We start from the raw sequence: 15,014 nt of genomic DNA on the forward strand, positions 1-15,014 counted from the left end.
CATTCGAAATACGGGTAGGATTAGCACACAAATCGGCAGAACAAATGTATGGGAAAAAAGGAGTTCCAGTTTTCATGAATTTAAATCGTTTAGAGATTAGCGAATTGTAATGTATAGCATGTCAAACAAATCATAGAGAATTTCTGATTCGATTGGTATGCAAATCATGAGAATTCGTTCACAGTGAAAATAGTTATTAATGTTAACTTTATTTCATAGAAACGTGACCTGTTTTCTGATTTGGCACCCTTCCTGAAAGTTCTACGTCAAAAAACTCTTGAGCCTTGAGAATCATCGTTTGGAAAGATTCACAAAGGACACTAGCCAGATTAATGATGAATTGAGAATGACTACTTATTGGTGCTTCTTTCTGATCGATCATTTAATTTTCGTGAATTCGAGCATTATTTCCGGGTGAAAAGTGACGTACAAGTGCAGCGCAAACCGGATGCGAAAAAAGTGTTTCCCAGCGGAAAGTGCTGTGTTCTTTGGTGGAAAACTGAAGGTCTAAATTACCCCGCCACCACCGCCATCACAACACAATCGATTCGGTTTGGGTTTTCTGTTATCATTCTGCGAAAGATGCTACATAGCAAAATTGATGGATTATTTCGTTTGGAAAGACTAATTGAATGAAGAACAAAGTAATTTTTGAATCATTTACTTTTTTTTCCGTACCGCGAGTTTTACAGCTAGCTTAGTATATTATTTTCGGCATCGTATGATGTATATTTGTAAATTTGGATCCTTCCATAGAACACAGCATCAACAACAAATCGTCTCCAGCATCGGTTGCGACAATATTTGGTAACCAAACTATGCGATGTGTTTTTGAAGCCAACATCCACTGGGTAAGTTACCGAACTATTCGACAAAAATAGCTATTTTGCCATTCTACACGTGTGCAGTGCGAGCGCAAATACTTTCTGTTAGTTATTTGGCAGCACTCCGCGCCGTTGATAGTGAAAGGGTACACACTTCACATGCATATGGTACTAGACGCGACGATTAATGAGGCAATAACTACTGTGACATGAGATGGGAATCATTCAAACAACGAAAATCAAAAATATATATTCTAGTGGTGTATTAGTTCTGCTTAGCCAGAATGTGGCAAGCAAAATGAGTAGAACAAAGCTAACACGGCTTTAACATTAATAACTACACACTAAGACTAACACAGTTGAGTAATTGAGCAAAGATAGTGCAGTGTGGTATGATGAAGTTTGGAGCATCCAGTTGATGAATTAACTACTCTGAAACTGATATGAATTTTCAAACCAAAACAACACATTGAGAAGGTCTCGGAGCAACTGCGGGGTGGTGAAAAAGGGGAAAGAGCAACAAAGGAGAAAGTTTATGTCCTGTTAACCTCTTTTGTTGATTGCAGGAGAGTTAAGAGCGCAGATTAGTTCGTGATAGCGATACATCAATTTAGATAATTAAAGAAAACAGCGGAAATTAGGAACACAATCTCTTGCTCATTCCATATTTGAGTGTGACTTTTCTTGAATCATAGGTACCATGTTCGAATGACGTCTGATAAGGGCGAAGCTAAACCGTCTGGCATGATGTTCACCGTCGCCAGATCCCGGTGCATTACTGCCCAGATGGAAGGGTGAAGTTGCGCCCGGTACCACCAGTGATGGTATTCCGAGCAGATGGGGCAATTTGCTCGGTGAAAGGCTACCGGGCTCAGTGTTAGCATCATTGGTTGATGGAGTAGCATCGGGACGATTGAAACGCTCCTCGGTTTCTGTCATCGGGGCTGTTGGTCTGGTAGCACTAGTCGGAAAGGAGGAGTTCTCCAAAAATACTGTGTTAGGAAATGAGCCATGGATGCTGCTAACTAGAGCCTTTACGTGGTTGTAGTTTCCCTTGTGATCCATACTTTCGTCTCTAGATTCAAGAAAGGCAAATTTACTCAATATTGTTGCTTGGATGAGTCGAAGCTAGAGCTAACTCATAAATTCCCTTTCTGAGGTCGTATAAATTGTGTAATGAGATACAAAAACCAGTCGAATACATATGAGTGAAACGTAATGATCATTGTTGGTTGTGAATGCCAATTGCTCTGATTAAATGTTAGTTTGTTCGTTTTCGGTAACAATTCGCTAGGACAGATAGTTACGGTAACAGGCATCGGTCAGTACGAACAAATAACGATTTTTGTAGTGAAAATATACATTCTGGAAATAAAACGACAAATAACATTGTTTTGTTGATTATGGAACATATATACATAATATTTAATATGGATAGTATTCTCATACGCTATGATGATGACAAGCACATTTTTCCAAATAAAGTACATTAATGTTGTGAATGTCATTGTTATGAATGTTAGAAAATATATGTGAAATAAACTATGTTCAACCTCTTGCATGATACGCTACAATTAAAATGGTTCCAAATCAATCTATAATATTTTAATCACAATTATCTGTTCAGAAATATTTTTTAACAAATAACAGTTATTCCATCTTTTACTTTTTTGTTATCATAACCAATCACATTTCGACCAGTACTCTAGATTTCAATTTCAAATCTAAAGCGCATTACAATGTATGAATTAGATACGTTGATTGAAACAACTTCGAGCTGCGTAGCAACAATCTTGGCTCGGTAGCTAATTTGAATACGACGGTGGTAAACACTTAACTGGGCTTGGTTGAATCTATATGCACCTGGAAACAATATCTTTACGCTACGAAATGTGGTGTCTCTGCTGTCGAAATAAATATGGCAACAAACAAAACATATTCTGGTTACTTCAAACCAATGACCATGTTTCGGTGTGTTTATGCTTCGGTTCGCGTTTCCGCGAAGCTCTTATATGATCCGCAATGAATGATTTGCGGTGGCTCTGTTACTCCAGCAGCCAAACGTGTGACAATCTACGTTCAGACAACTTTATCGAATGAAACCTTTGGATCTATCCGTTACCTTCAACGTGATCTGAACGGTTGGCGCTGAGGCAGGAAGTGAAATCGTCAATAATTGAATCTACATTTTTCATACGCTCAGCAATCATATTATCTCGCGGAAGCTGCTTTGAAGTGTACGTGTTTCTCGGCGTGCATACTAGATTAAATCGATCAACGAAATCATTTGCTTGCTTGACGTTTTTCAGTCTTTTTTGTTGGTGTGAAAATCCCTGCAAAAATGATGATCATGTTGGTAGATTTAGGGAGATACACCCAATAACGAATTAATATGGATGAGTTGATGTGTCACTTCCGATCATTATATGAAATGGAAAATTATGAGATCGAGAGTGAGACATTTATTTTTTTCCACGTCATAAACTGCCATTCTCCTAGAAATTGAAAATTTCACCAGACTATCTTTCTACAAATTGAATGCAATTCATTAATTTCAAATCGAAAAATTAATAATGTGAAGTGGAAGAAATTTATATGAACTGATCGTTGTCTTGAAAATCAGATCGGAAACGGATATTTTTTTAAATAATACAAATAAAAAGAATTTCGGGATTCGAGCTTCATTACCTACGAATTCATCGTATTTTCGATCAAACCAAATTTTCATAAACTACACAAAAAATCGATCAGATATCTGATATTTATACTGAATGGAAGAGCGGGAGAGTTGACAAATTAAACATGTTTTTTTTACCCAGAACATTACCTAGTACAACGATAGCTACCTAGTACAACATAAATCATGCCTCCATATTTTTTTCGAGTTTAAGTAAGTTAATTATTGAGTATTGATTCTGTTATAGCAGAATCTTCAAAAATAGCAGATAATAAAGTCTTGATCTACCAGAGAAAGATTGCAAAGTGCAATCTAGTGTTCTCTCGATCGATGAGCAAACTAGGTTCGCCTTTCATGGCTAAGAAAACCATTCCTGGGAAAAAATGCTAAACTTATCGGAGTATGGATCGATAAAAACCAAAATTAAGGTATGACTCAAGAGAAATATGTAAAGTTCTCGTAGTCACTTCAAAACTCAGGGCCCTCAATCGACGATCTTTGTGTGTATTATAGCAACAAACATCAAGTGATGATAATCCAGCCTGTTTCCGTTCAACAAGAAACATCGGACTATCTGTACTATTAATAACATAACAGTTAGAAGTCTCATATAAAATGTTTCCGCTATCTGGTTCAACTGAACAGTGGAACGAAAGGAGTACTTTTACGCCGAAAAAGGACGATATTGTGTAACTTACCATATGTGTCGATACGATTCATGTACACGATTAAATCCGACCTAGAAATGTTCTCAACTTCTCGTTTAAAGTAACGAAAATTGAAAGTATTCCCATTTCCATATGAGGGGCTTAGAATGCAAGGGGTGTAAGTGACTTGATCGATTTCTCTTCATCAACTTTTTCTTCAGTTAATAACTCAACTGCAAAAACGTTCCAATTTGAGTTTGCTATAGAATCCGATAGATGAGGCTCTGACCTGTCTTCCGCATTGTCAAATACAGCTGGAAATGTATTTGCAGCTAAGTTATGACCAAAAGAGAGAATCGATGTAGGGAAATCGATGAAATCACTTACACCCCTTTCATTCTAAGCCCCTCATATATATTTTTTCTGTTCATTTCTGTGCTTACATATCCGTGCCTTCAGTAGCGAGCACCTAATGTATCGGCGACGTACAATATTTATATTAAATTAATCGGAAATGCAAAAGCAGGGAACAAGCACTGCAACAAGTGAAGGGACATTGTGGAGAGAGGAAATATTGCAATTTAAGGCAGTATTTTAGTCTAAAAATTTGAATTAAAAACAAAACTTTTTTCTTCATATTTCTGTAGTTTAGGTATTTAAGAATATATAGAACGGACTTATCGAAAATTCTATTATTTACCGAGTTAGAGCCATTTTAGTGAATACAATCTGCAAGGATCTCTCTATCGCATGAACCACTAAAAACGATATTTTTTAAATTTGACTTTTTTTTGAAAAATCGGGAAACGTAAGAAAAAACGTTTTACACCGCATTTTGTTTTCCAAACGTTTTCTATCTTGTCAAAAAAGATGTTTTTGACTTGTCCGAGGTTCATGCGATAGCGGCATTTTTACTAATCCAGAATCTGTTTGATTTTTTGTTTCAGAAAACCAGAAGGACTGGAATCGTGTACGCCATGGCACAACTTTTGTTTTGAACCCCCTCATTTCATCAGCCTGTAATTATTCTAGTTAAACACATTTTCAAAAAATGAAACACACTTTCAAAATTGTACATGAAAATGGTGTTTAAAAAAATGACGTCAAATGTCTAAAAATTACATAAAACGTCGAGATCTACTGTCATATCGCAAATATTTTTTTTTTTTTTATAAAAACCGGCAATCTGGGATTTTTTTCCGGAATACGAGGTAAAACGGGCGCAAATGAAAATGATCATCTCGATCTTTCATATGAAACTTCGTGCGATATGTTGATTTACACGATAATATAGCCAATACAAAATACTAGCTCAAAATACTTTTTTTTCGAAAATACTATTTTTTTTTCGAGATAACACTTAATCTCGACGTTTCGTGCGATTATAAAATATTTGGCATCAAACAAAATTTTGAAAATTCCGATTTCCGGTGATTTTTCGGTTTTCCAAAAACATAAACTTAACCTCTTTAAGTGCTCCCATGGCCGAGTGGATAGTGTCACACCTAACATGCTGGGGGTTCGGGTTCGATTCCCGTTCTGGTCAGGGAAATTTTTCGTCAAGAGATTTTCTCCGACTTGCACTGTGCTTACGCGTATTCTAGAGCTTGCCACTCAGAATGCATTCAAGGCGTGTTATTTGGCATAGAAATCTCAACTTAGTACTAATAAAAATGACGCAATTAATGCTTCTTTGATACGGCGAAGTTCCTCTAGGAACTTTAGTGCCATTTAAGAAGAAGAAGAAGACACTGAATGAAGTCCGATAGAGCTTATATTTTGCATTGTGTTTTTTATCGTGTAAATCAACATTTCGCACGAAGTTCCACATGAAAAATCGATATGATCATTTGTATTGGCACCCTAAACCATACGTTTTGCCTCGTATTCCGAGTGCCTGAGTGTCAATTTTTTATATTTTTTTTTGAGATAATCTCGATGTTTCATGTAATTTCTAGACATTTGGCATCAAAAACAACTGGGACAACGGCTGGACTACTTGTTAAGGGGTACGTAAACGTATAATATCTGTTGATCAGCTCAACGAATTTAAGGCTAATGTAATTCTTTTCTACATTACACTATCGTATGAAATTCTTCAAAGATTGAACTTGAATGATTCGGTTATGATAAAATTGATCATGCTGGCCCCGCCCAATAACATCGGAATAAAACATCAAACTATTCTACCTCTTACTGACAAAATTTCATGATCTGGTTTCCAAGGAAATTATGCTTATGATGAAGAATTCAGAGAACTGCGCAATGTTGATTTTTCAGTCTTATCACTGGATGAACGAATCAATGTTACCATGTTTTGGAGTAAAGTTCTAGCCACAACCAGATATGGTAGTGAAATTGTATTCCCGCAATAAAGAAAAAAATCATCCCAAGTCTTTTGGCTCTGCCACACTCGTCTGCTTCGGTAGAGCGTTTGTTTTCGGAATATAACTTCAGTTGTATGGCATATTGGCATATTGGCATATTGGCCACAAAGAATTGAACACCGAAGAAAGGAATAGGTGTACACGTGTACAATCAACCACGTTTTTACACATCAGACGTGAAAATGTTCAATGAAATTCGCAATCAAACACTCAATATAGAAAATGTAGGTTCGACAAAAATTCAGACAAATCAAGACTATCAAGACTATTTCCAACAATGCACCTGGCAACTCTGCCAATGACATCACTAATTTCTCGCAGCTTGCTTCGATCGTCGGTGACGTTAACGCCACGGTGTCCGCTTTGAGTGCGATCCACATACAACATCCACGTCATGTTCACGTCCCGTCACGTCACGTTACGTCAATTATTCTACCATGCAATTCTAATGAAAACATTCACATACGCCGGCAACGTAACGACCCGTCAGCATTGGAGTCAAAATCATACGCGACTAGGTGAGGAAAATAGTTTATATATTATTATTGGATCGGGACTACGGGGTTTAAGCATTATAATAATATAATTCAAAGATTTTCATTGAATCTTTCTAAATTTAGAACTGGTTCTAGGCATGCTGATTCGAAAGATGGCATTGCAATTTAATACTGTTTTAGGTGGCGACAACATGAATAACATTGAATAAATCATTCGTTTGACATTTGACGTGACGATGCTGCTGCAAGTGTAGACTGCATCTGAGAATGAAGTTCTTAACGTTCTATGTGAATCGCACATTAGTAGTTCCTATTAGGGAAACAGATTCCGAGCTGCAAATGCATACGAGTACAAGTGGCTTAGGTTGAGGTGACTTTGAATCGGAATACGCACGAAAATTTGATTGCACGACAACTGACAAGGAGAAGCAAACAATTTAGTTCGCTAGAAGCTGGCGAATTCAAACGAAGCTGGGGGAAGCAATGTAACCACACCAATACACTTCTATGTAGTTGTTTACTTCTCACGATTGCATGCGCTTCGTGCAGCCACATTTTCTTAAGAAGCTGCAAGCAGTGTCACTGCGACCTTACATGCATCGTCTCCGATAAGACCGGTAGCAAAATACAAACCGCCAGCGAGCATTAGTTGACAGCAAGAACATGCTCCAACTACTGCACAATCATAACTAAATGGATTTCTGTGCTGTAGTCCGTTTATGTACAGATTTTGTGATTTCAATAATTTGCTTTCATAGCAGTTTTTGAGCTATTGAAAACGGACCGACTACACGCCACCTAACTTCAACTTAAATCGCTGCATAACAAGACTCATAGTCGAGATACAATCGTGCGACATCATGAGTCGAACTACCAAGTTGTATTGATCCTGTGTTCAGTTCAGGAGGCGCGGTATTCCAAGCTGCCCCCTATGCCAAGTACACTTTGAATAGGAACATTTGATATACTGTTGATTCTTCTTTTGGCAGTTTTTTCATCTCGGATTCTGCGTTCAACAGACGTTCTATTTCTATGTTTGAATCAGTCTAAAAAAGTCCTAGTTCCTCAGTGATAGTAACATGAGTAATTCCGTAACAGATACCTTGCGAGAGGCCGCCGCTTCGGACGGCGGGTTGGCGGCCGATTCGGTTCCTAATCCTTGTTAGATGGAGACTTCGCCCCCATTACGTTGATCTCAGAATAAATTTCATTACAAAAATTAAAACTACGGCGACATACGATTATATTATTCATTTTACTGCGTGTTTTGTCTCTCTCATGTCGTATTGATTCAATCTTGTTTATTATCAAGAGATTAGACAAAACGCATAACCTGATTTGAAGGAATTTTTCATCGCTATTCGGGTATTTATTGCATTCGGGAAAATGAGTTTCGGGTAAACGTGTTTCGGATGAATGGTATTCGGAAAAATGTTACACAACTAAGCATTATCCCCTAATTGTGCTGCTCACACGTTACTCTATCATCGACTGAATGAGAGTAATGTTGATAGTTCTTGCGAAAGTGGTATACATAAAGCCGAAAGGAGTTTCTTGTAATGTGGCATGGTCTAATACCACAAATTATTCTGTACTGAATCTCGTATTTCAAGAACAGAGGTCGAAGTGGGCTGCCCTCAATCAAACTGATATTTTTTTTAAATATCCTTGTCGTCTCAATATCCCAAGATCTATTTTTCGAAGATTGCATTCAATATTTAACTAGTTGGAACTGTATCTCCGATTAGGATTGGGCGATCTTTATAAATAGATAGATCTTGGCGAATCGATTCTCTGAACGGTGTAGGGATCGATCCACCAATTAAATCGGTACCAAAGAATCGATCTTTGATAAATCAAAAGTATTTTTTTTCCATTTTACCTACTTATTTTATATTAGTGTCGTCTTTTCTTAAATAAAAAATATAAATATGAAATACAAATTTAATATTTCTCTTCAAACATCAAAAACAATTTTCGTTTTATTCGTCAACATGAAGACCCTAAAAAAACATTCATTCATCTTCTGCTGTCATGGAAGCATTTAATTAATTGAAAAGGCATTATTAGAAACTCAACAACTGATATCCGCCAATAACTCAACTGATAGCGATCCAATAAAAGCCAACCGTGCCATACGTCTGTCATTTTGTCGAAACCAATTCTTTGTTTTAGCGCCAGTTCTAGAAAACCAACCTTTCGCCTGGAACTGATGTCATCATCTAGCTCAGTGATCGTATGAACCATTGGATACAGTACATAGCACCTCTCAGTACCTCCCGCTAATTCTGATCCTGTCAGCATCTGTACGGAACTAAATCGTAGAAGAGTTAGACTGACTTCGTCAGCAAGCCCAATAAAACGCTCCAAAGGCTGACATTATGTTTATAAATTTGTTTAGATGGTTTTTGGTGAAATTCAAATCGATTCAAAGTACATCACAAATCTACAGAACAATGTACAAAACAAATCTACAAAAAAATCTTCTAAGATCGAAAAAATCGGAAATCGGAATGGAAAAGATCGATATTCTAAATGTCGATCTAAGATCGCCCAATCCTATCTTCGATATCCCGAAGGTTCCGATGCAGGTCGTTTTCGCTGATAAATCATATAATCTCAAACGCATAAAATACTGGTGAAGTTATGGCAAACTGAGTAGATCTCCTAGAACAAGATTTCCTTACACCCATTTCCGCATTGGTCGATTCGCAGGTGGAGTACTGCACAAATAAAGAAATTTGATGTTTAGAATTGAATGTAAATTTGTTGTTTCGCATTTTATTTGCCTCCCTGAAACTAATTGTGTACATCATCCAATGTAGAGAATGAAGTCCCCTTTCTGTCATTGTCCATCAGCGCATTACATAGTTCGGTTCAGTAGCTCATCGGAAAAAACAGAATTAGAAAAGCCGCACAATATAACCAACCTTTTATCCTCTTTCCTGACTATAAATAACCCTGTGTGTGTCGAACACTACTCAATATTGTAACATAACTGCATCCCATGAAACGGTTAATCAATCGGATGATCCAAAAATGTTTGTTGTTGCCTTTGAATATCATATGTATTCACTTTCTTATTGGAAGTCGGTCGTTATCAAATTATGAAGATGGAAGTTTCTAACTGAACTAATTAAATGAGCAGTGAAATATTTGAGTTAACACTATTCACATGTTATTACACCGCAGGCAGCTGTCATTTGTACATGAAATTTACTACAGTTCATATTCAGCATTAATCTTTAAAAAAAAGGTGTGAGCTGGTAAAGCATTTTGTGGCGTGTTGTATTTACCTGCTGATGTTCCAGAGTCGACGCTCTTAACTTGTGTCGGAACATTTTACCGAATTTGAAATCACTCAAATAAAAGCCACGTGTCCAAGAAGATTTTCACGAGCAAACTAACCACATTCTATAACAGTGTTTCACAATTGAAACCCTACGATCAATTTTATTTAAAAACACAGCGCGGGGAATAAATCGATACCTAGTCGGCGTGACTAGCGTGACTGTTGAGAACACTCCACAATATTGGAAACTATCAATCAATAACGTTGCTCCAAGTTTTCATCGGTAGAATATCGCTGTTTCGAGGGCGGCAGGGCAACACTTGCTGTCTGGTTTTCCTACACCCGGATTCGGATCCGAACAAAGCGGGAACCAAACTTTGGAATCCACATCCAACAACCGACTGATATTTTCGAAATCGGCAGCTTTTATAGCAACGTCGGGTTTGGAGGCAAATATTGTGTATTGCTCTGTAATTCGTTTGTCAGAGATAGTGCGAGGACCAGCAAACAAGAAGCATAGTATCACCCAATATGCACTCCACCCATACTACCCAGTGTAGAAAGAATCGTTGGGACGCGCATCGGTTTCTTTGCTTTGGCATTACATGTGTACTATTTTCAAAATGCCAACAGAACGAATGGCCGCCCATCTCGTGTTTACATTTGCTCATTGTGGAAGAGTTGCAACTGTTTCTATGCCTCTTGCTCGTTTATTGATTTTGAGTCAAATTCGATGCAAAATCATATCAAGAGAATTTCCGAAATCAACGATCTGTGTCATTTTCTAGCGTCAGTTTCTGCATCGATCTCCAGTGACAACTGTGAGATGAAAGAAACTAAAATCTACAACTAAAGATAACCCTCGCTGTTCCAAACATCCACCCTCCAACGTTGTGACGAATATGATTTACAATGAAAAATCTAGAAATAGAAATGGTTCAAACTCTAGAAATAGAAATGCTGGATTTACACACAATCTTGCAGTAGACGTAACGTGCTAGCTAAGGGAACGACATGTATGCTCCCTTAATCAGCACAATATGCAAGCACCGTGTCCAAAATATTCGAGTACAGCTTTTCGTTCGGTTTATTCAAGCTGGTCAAGCTTTTCGTTTGGTTAGAGAATAACGCTGGTAGAAAACTTCATCAATATAATGAACGAGAAGCGTTCACAGCGATTGCCTTATTCAATTTACATCACATTGTTCGTCGCTGTTACCAAAGGTATAAAATACTCTTAAATAAAACCATTTTCTTGAAGAAGTTGATTTTGTTGATAATGATTAGTTTACGGAAAGTTTGTTAAAGTATCACTTAAGAACACAGAGAATGTTAATTTTGTCGTCTTCTTATCTAGATTGGATCTCATTAACAATGTTTCCAGAAGAAGAATACACCCGTTCAGAGTTCAATTATGTTGGGCGTACAGTACGAAGAGCATCGAATACCATTGTCATGTATTTTTCTTTGATACCCTCTGTACGAAAATTCTTGTCCGAGGGTTTTCATCAATCCGTTTATAGACGTTGACTTGGGCTGGACGTTGATACCTTTGATTGTTGCAATCGTCGTTCAAGTTACTCCTTGATGTTCAGCTGTTCTGCAGATTCTGCATCATCTAATGGATTTCCTCATGTTGTCCTGCTACTGAATCAATAGCATCATCGTCAAATTTGATCAAGTCAGAACAATTTCAAATGCCTGCTTGATCAATGCAGTCCGTGACGTTTGATAGAACACGCCATAATCATCATTTATTGTGTCACAACCACGAGCAGAATGATTATTCATATACGAAACGTATTTCTGAGATCCTTCCAATCAGGGATTCAAAAAAAAAAAAAAAATGCTTCTTCGAAATTTCTGATGGTTGCTGTGGTAGCTGTTCTAGTATAAATTGCGATCTGACGTCAGCTTCATAAAGGATGCATTTCTTTCGTAATAGCAGTTTAACAGCTGAACTAGTTCGAGGGCATCAAACAATTCCTTTATCGCTGTCTTCATCGCTGAAACTTGTCTTGTGATTCGATTTCAGATCGTGCAGCGGTTTTTGAACTGAAGTTCGGAGGTCGTAGAATCGGCGAAACACCAGTAAATAGGTGTTGTCAGTTGTGATTTTTCGATCTTATTTTAATTCTCGAATCATATTTCAAAGCGGCATAAAGGCAAATATTATTTATGGTGTAAAAATGAAAATTACGGTTAACAATTGTAAAATTACCGGTAATTCGGTAATGAAAAATTATCCGGTATTACCGGTAAAACCGGTAACGGTAAAATCGGTTAACAATTCCTGATCGACTACAAATGCTCGGTGGGGTTGAGTTCCGGGCTTTGTGGAGACCATTCCTACGTTTTGATCCGACAAGACCGAAAAAAAGACTTGGCTATTTGACAGTATGTTTCGGGTCGTTGTCCTGTTGAAATACGAACTTCTCTTCAAGACTCGTTCCGCGAAATCTGCAAAATTTTCCGTAGGATGTTGAGATAGGAATCTGTCGCCGTAAATTTTCGTGGGGTTTCTCACTTCACCCCTTGAAAAACGCCTCCAGACCATCAAATTTCCTTCTCCATGCTTCGCCGGGCCTTGGATATGACGTTCCTGAAGCTCCTCACCCATTCTGTGCCATAGACGAACCCGCCGCTTTTGGTTAAACAATTCCAATTTCGACTCGCCCGTCTAGAGAACCGTTTAAAAGAGTCCTTTGGGCTTATCAGCATGCTCGGTAACAAACATAAGCCGTTTTGTCTTGCTGATAATTGGGCGTTTTCGGGCAACTTTGCTATTCAACCCCTGTTCTACGAGAAGGCGACGAACAGTTCGACCGGAATTTGATAGCTGAAAAGTTTGCTGGATCTCACGGGCAGTTACTTTCGGATTCTTTTTGACTTCGCGCATGAGCTTGGTTCCATTCTCTCATCTGTTTTGCGCTTCCTGTCTCTGCGAGCGCGGTCCACCACTGATCCGAACATTTCTAGTTGTTAGAAGAGTTTTCCCAACCACTGCCTTGCTGATACTGTACTTCCTAGCTACAGCCCGGTGCGATTCTCCATTTTTACAACTGAATCGAATGCAATCACGTGTACAAATGCACCAGATCGAGCCGATTACTCCAAAACATACCAAAATATCAAAACATAAACAACAACATTTTAACGGATAACAAAGTTCAGGAGGCCCTCAATCAGATCGAGGACCATAAAGCAACAAGTGGATAGACTAACTGCTAAACTTTTCAAAGCGGGCCCGGAAAATTGTTACAATGCGAGCACCGGTTGATAGATTGATAGTCAGCAACTCAATTCAACGTTAGATACACAAAAAGTTACGCAAGGACCAAGTTTCTTAGCATTACATCTTCATCGTCAGCAAAGCCGCAAACAATCGTTTGATAGCAACTATGGAAAATCAAAGAGGAACGCTGGGAAGGATAAACGATGTACGGATCGCAGATCTCTAGTAAGTTTACTCCACTGATGCGCCTGTAGTGGATTTATATACATCACTTGAACACGAAGCAGGACTGTTTATGCTTTAAATCAATGCATACAATAGTAATATGAGTAATACGAGGATCATCCAGAAGGTAACAGACATTTTTGATTAGTGGTGTCTAGGTGTCAAAGTATTCCTACGCTTGCGAGCGGCGCAAACCATTTCCAACGCGGGGAAGCAATAAAATTTCCAAATCAACTCTCAGCCTCATATGTACTGTTGGTTGCTCACTGTCTAGAGCGACACTGAAACACTGAACTTTTTGAATATCTATGTAGTTTTTCAATACCTCTTACTAAAATTACATCTTCATTGCTCCCAAAATCATCATTCTCAAAGGAATAATCCACAAATTATACTGTGCAGCTTCTTTCGCAGAACGGCAACAGAAAATTCAAAATCGATTATGTCGATTGTTGAATTCTCACCTTAAGTTTTCATCCAATGAACACAGCTACGTCGAACTGTTGCATTGAATTGCATGGTTCTGGCTCTGAAAAGCAGAATGGTTTAACGGAAGCAGCTGAAGATGGATGATTCATAGATTCATTCTTGTTCTCGCGAGAACAAGCTGGTCATGTGTCGAAATTTATGTCCTTATTGAAAATACGAAATACTTCTCCGCTGTTTGACACATTGAATGCAGCCACAGACCATTCTACATCTGTTATCACCACCACGATTACATCACTGTAACTATTCTCCTCTGGATGCCAGCAAATTGAACTCGTTTGCTGCGATTACAACTGCTGCTGACTACTTTGTTGCTAAAACTTTATTTGTTGCTGCTTTGCGATCGCTCTTGTTCCTGATGTACACTGTCTATCGGTCAGAAAATACATCGCTTCGGGGTGAGTGAGTGTTTAATTATAGAAAATTTGAACTTTTGCAGTTCATTCGTCTCTAGCTGACGCCGTCATCTGGTTTCTAGCTGGATGACTACCGAAAGCGTGATGTTCTGTTATGACAGGAGCGAAGCAGACGGTTCAGATTGAGCAAGGAAAATGAAACTCTTTGCTGCTGCTTCCTGTCAATATTAATGCTGCGGTTGTGGTTGTGTCCGTTGATGTTGCAACTATGTTATCGCTCTTTCTGATATGAATTGCTTTTCGGTTAGAATAAGAATGATCGCCAGTGTTTGCCAAATGATCGACTCACTGAAAAAATCCCTTTCGTTCGTTCAAATATGATCAT

General features: G+C 38.2%; 1 protein-coding gene across 9 annotated transcripts in view; it reads right to left on the minus strand.

Annotated features, from left to right (window-relative positions):
* LOC129771100 (kinase D-interacting substrate of 220 kDa) overlaps positions 1 to 15,014 on the minus strand; it is a 93,024-nt gene that overhangs the window by 53,452 nt on the left and 24,558 nt on the right. For 4 of the 9 annotated variants that reach the window (XR_008742283.1, XM_055774424.1, XM_055774422.1 and 1 more), the window contains one exon: positions 1,524 to 1,899. The exons of 3 other annotated variants lie outside the window; for them this stretch is intronic. Coding sequence is in view for 5 of the 6 variants with exons in the window: in XM_055774424.1 (XP_055630399.1) it covers positions 1,524 to 1,889 (366 nt within the window). In the remaining variant the exon portion in view is untranslated. Of the gene's footprint in view, positions 1 to 1,523; positions 1,900 to 10,328; positions 10,790 to 15,014 lie in introns of those variants that run through there. 2 more of the 9 variants (XM_055774430.1, XM_055774423.1) reach the window with 2 other exon arrangements.

Source organism: Toxorhynchites rutilus, chromosome 2, assembly GCF_029784135.1.
Source record: "Toxorhynchites rutilus septentrionalis strain SRP chromosome 2, ASM2978413v1, whole genome shotgun sequence".
NCBI classification, from domain to species: domain Eukaryota; kingdom Metazoa; phylum Arthropoda; class Insecta; order Diptera; family Culicidae; genus Toxorhynchites; species Toxorhynchites rutilus.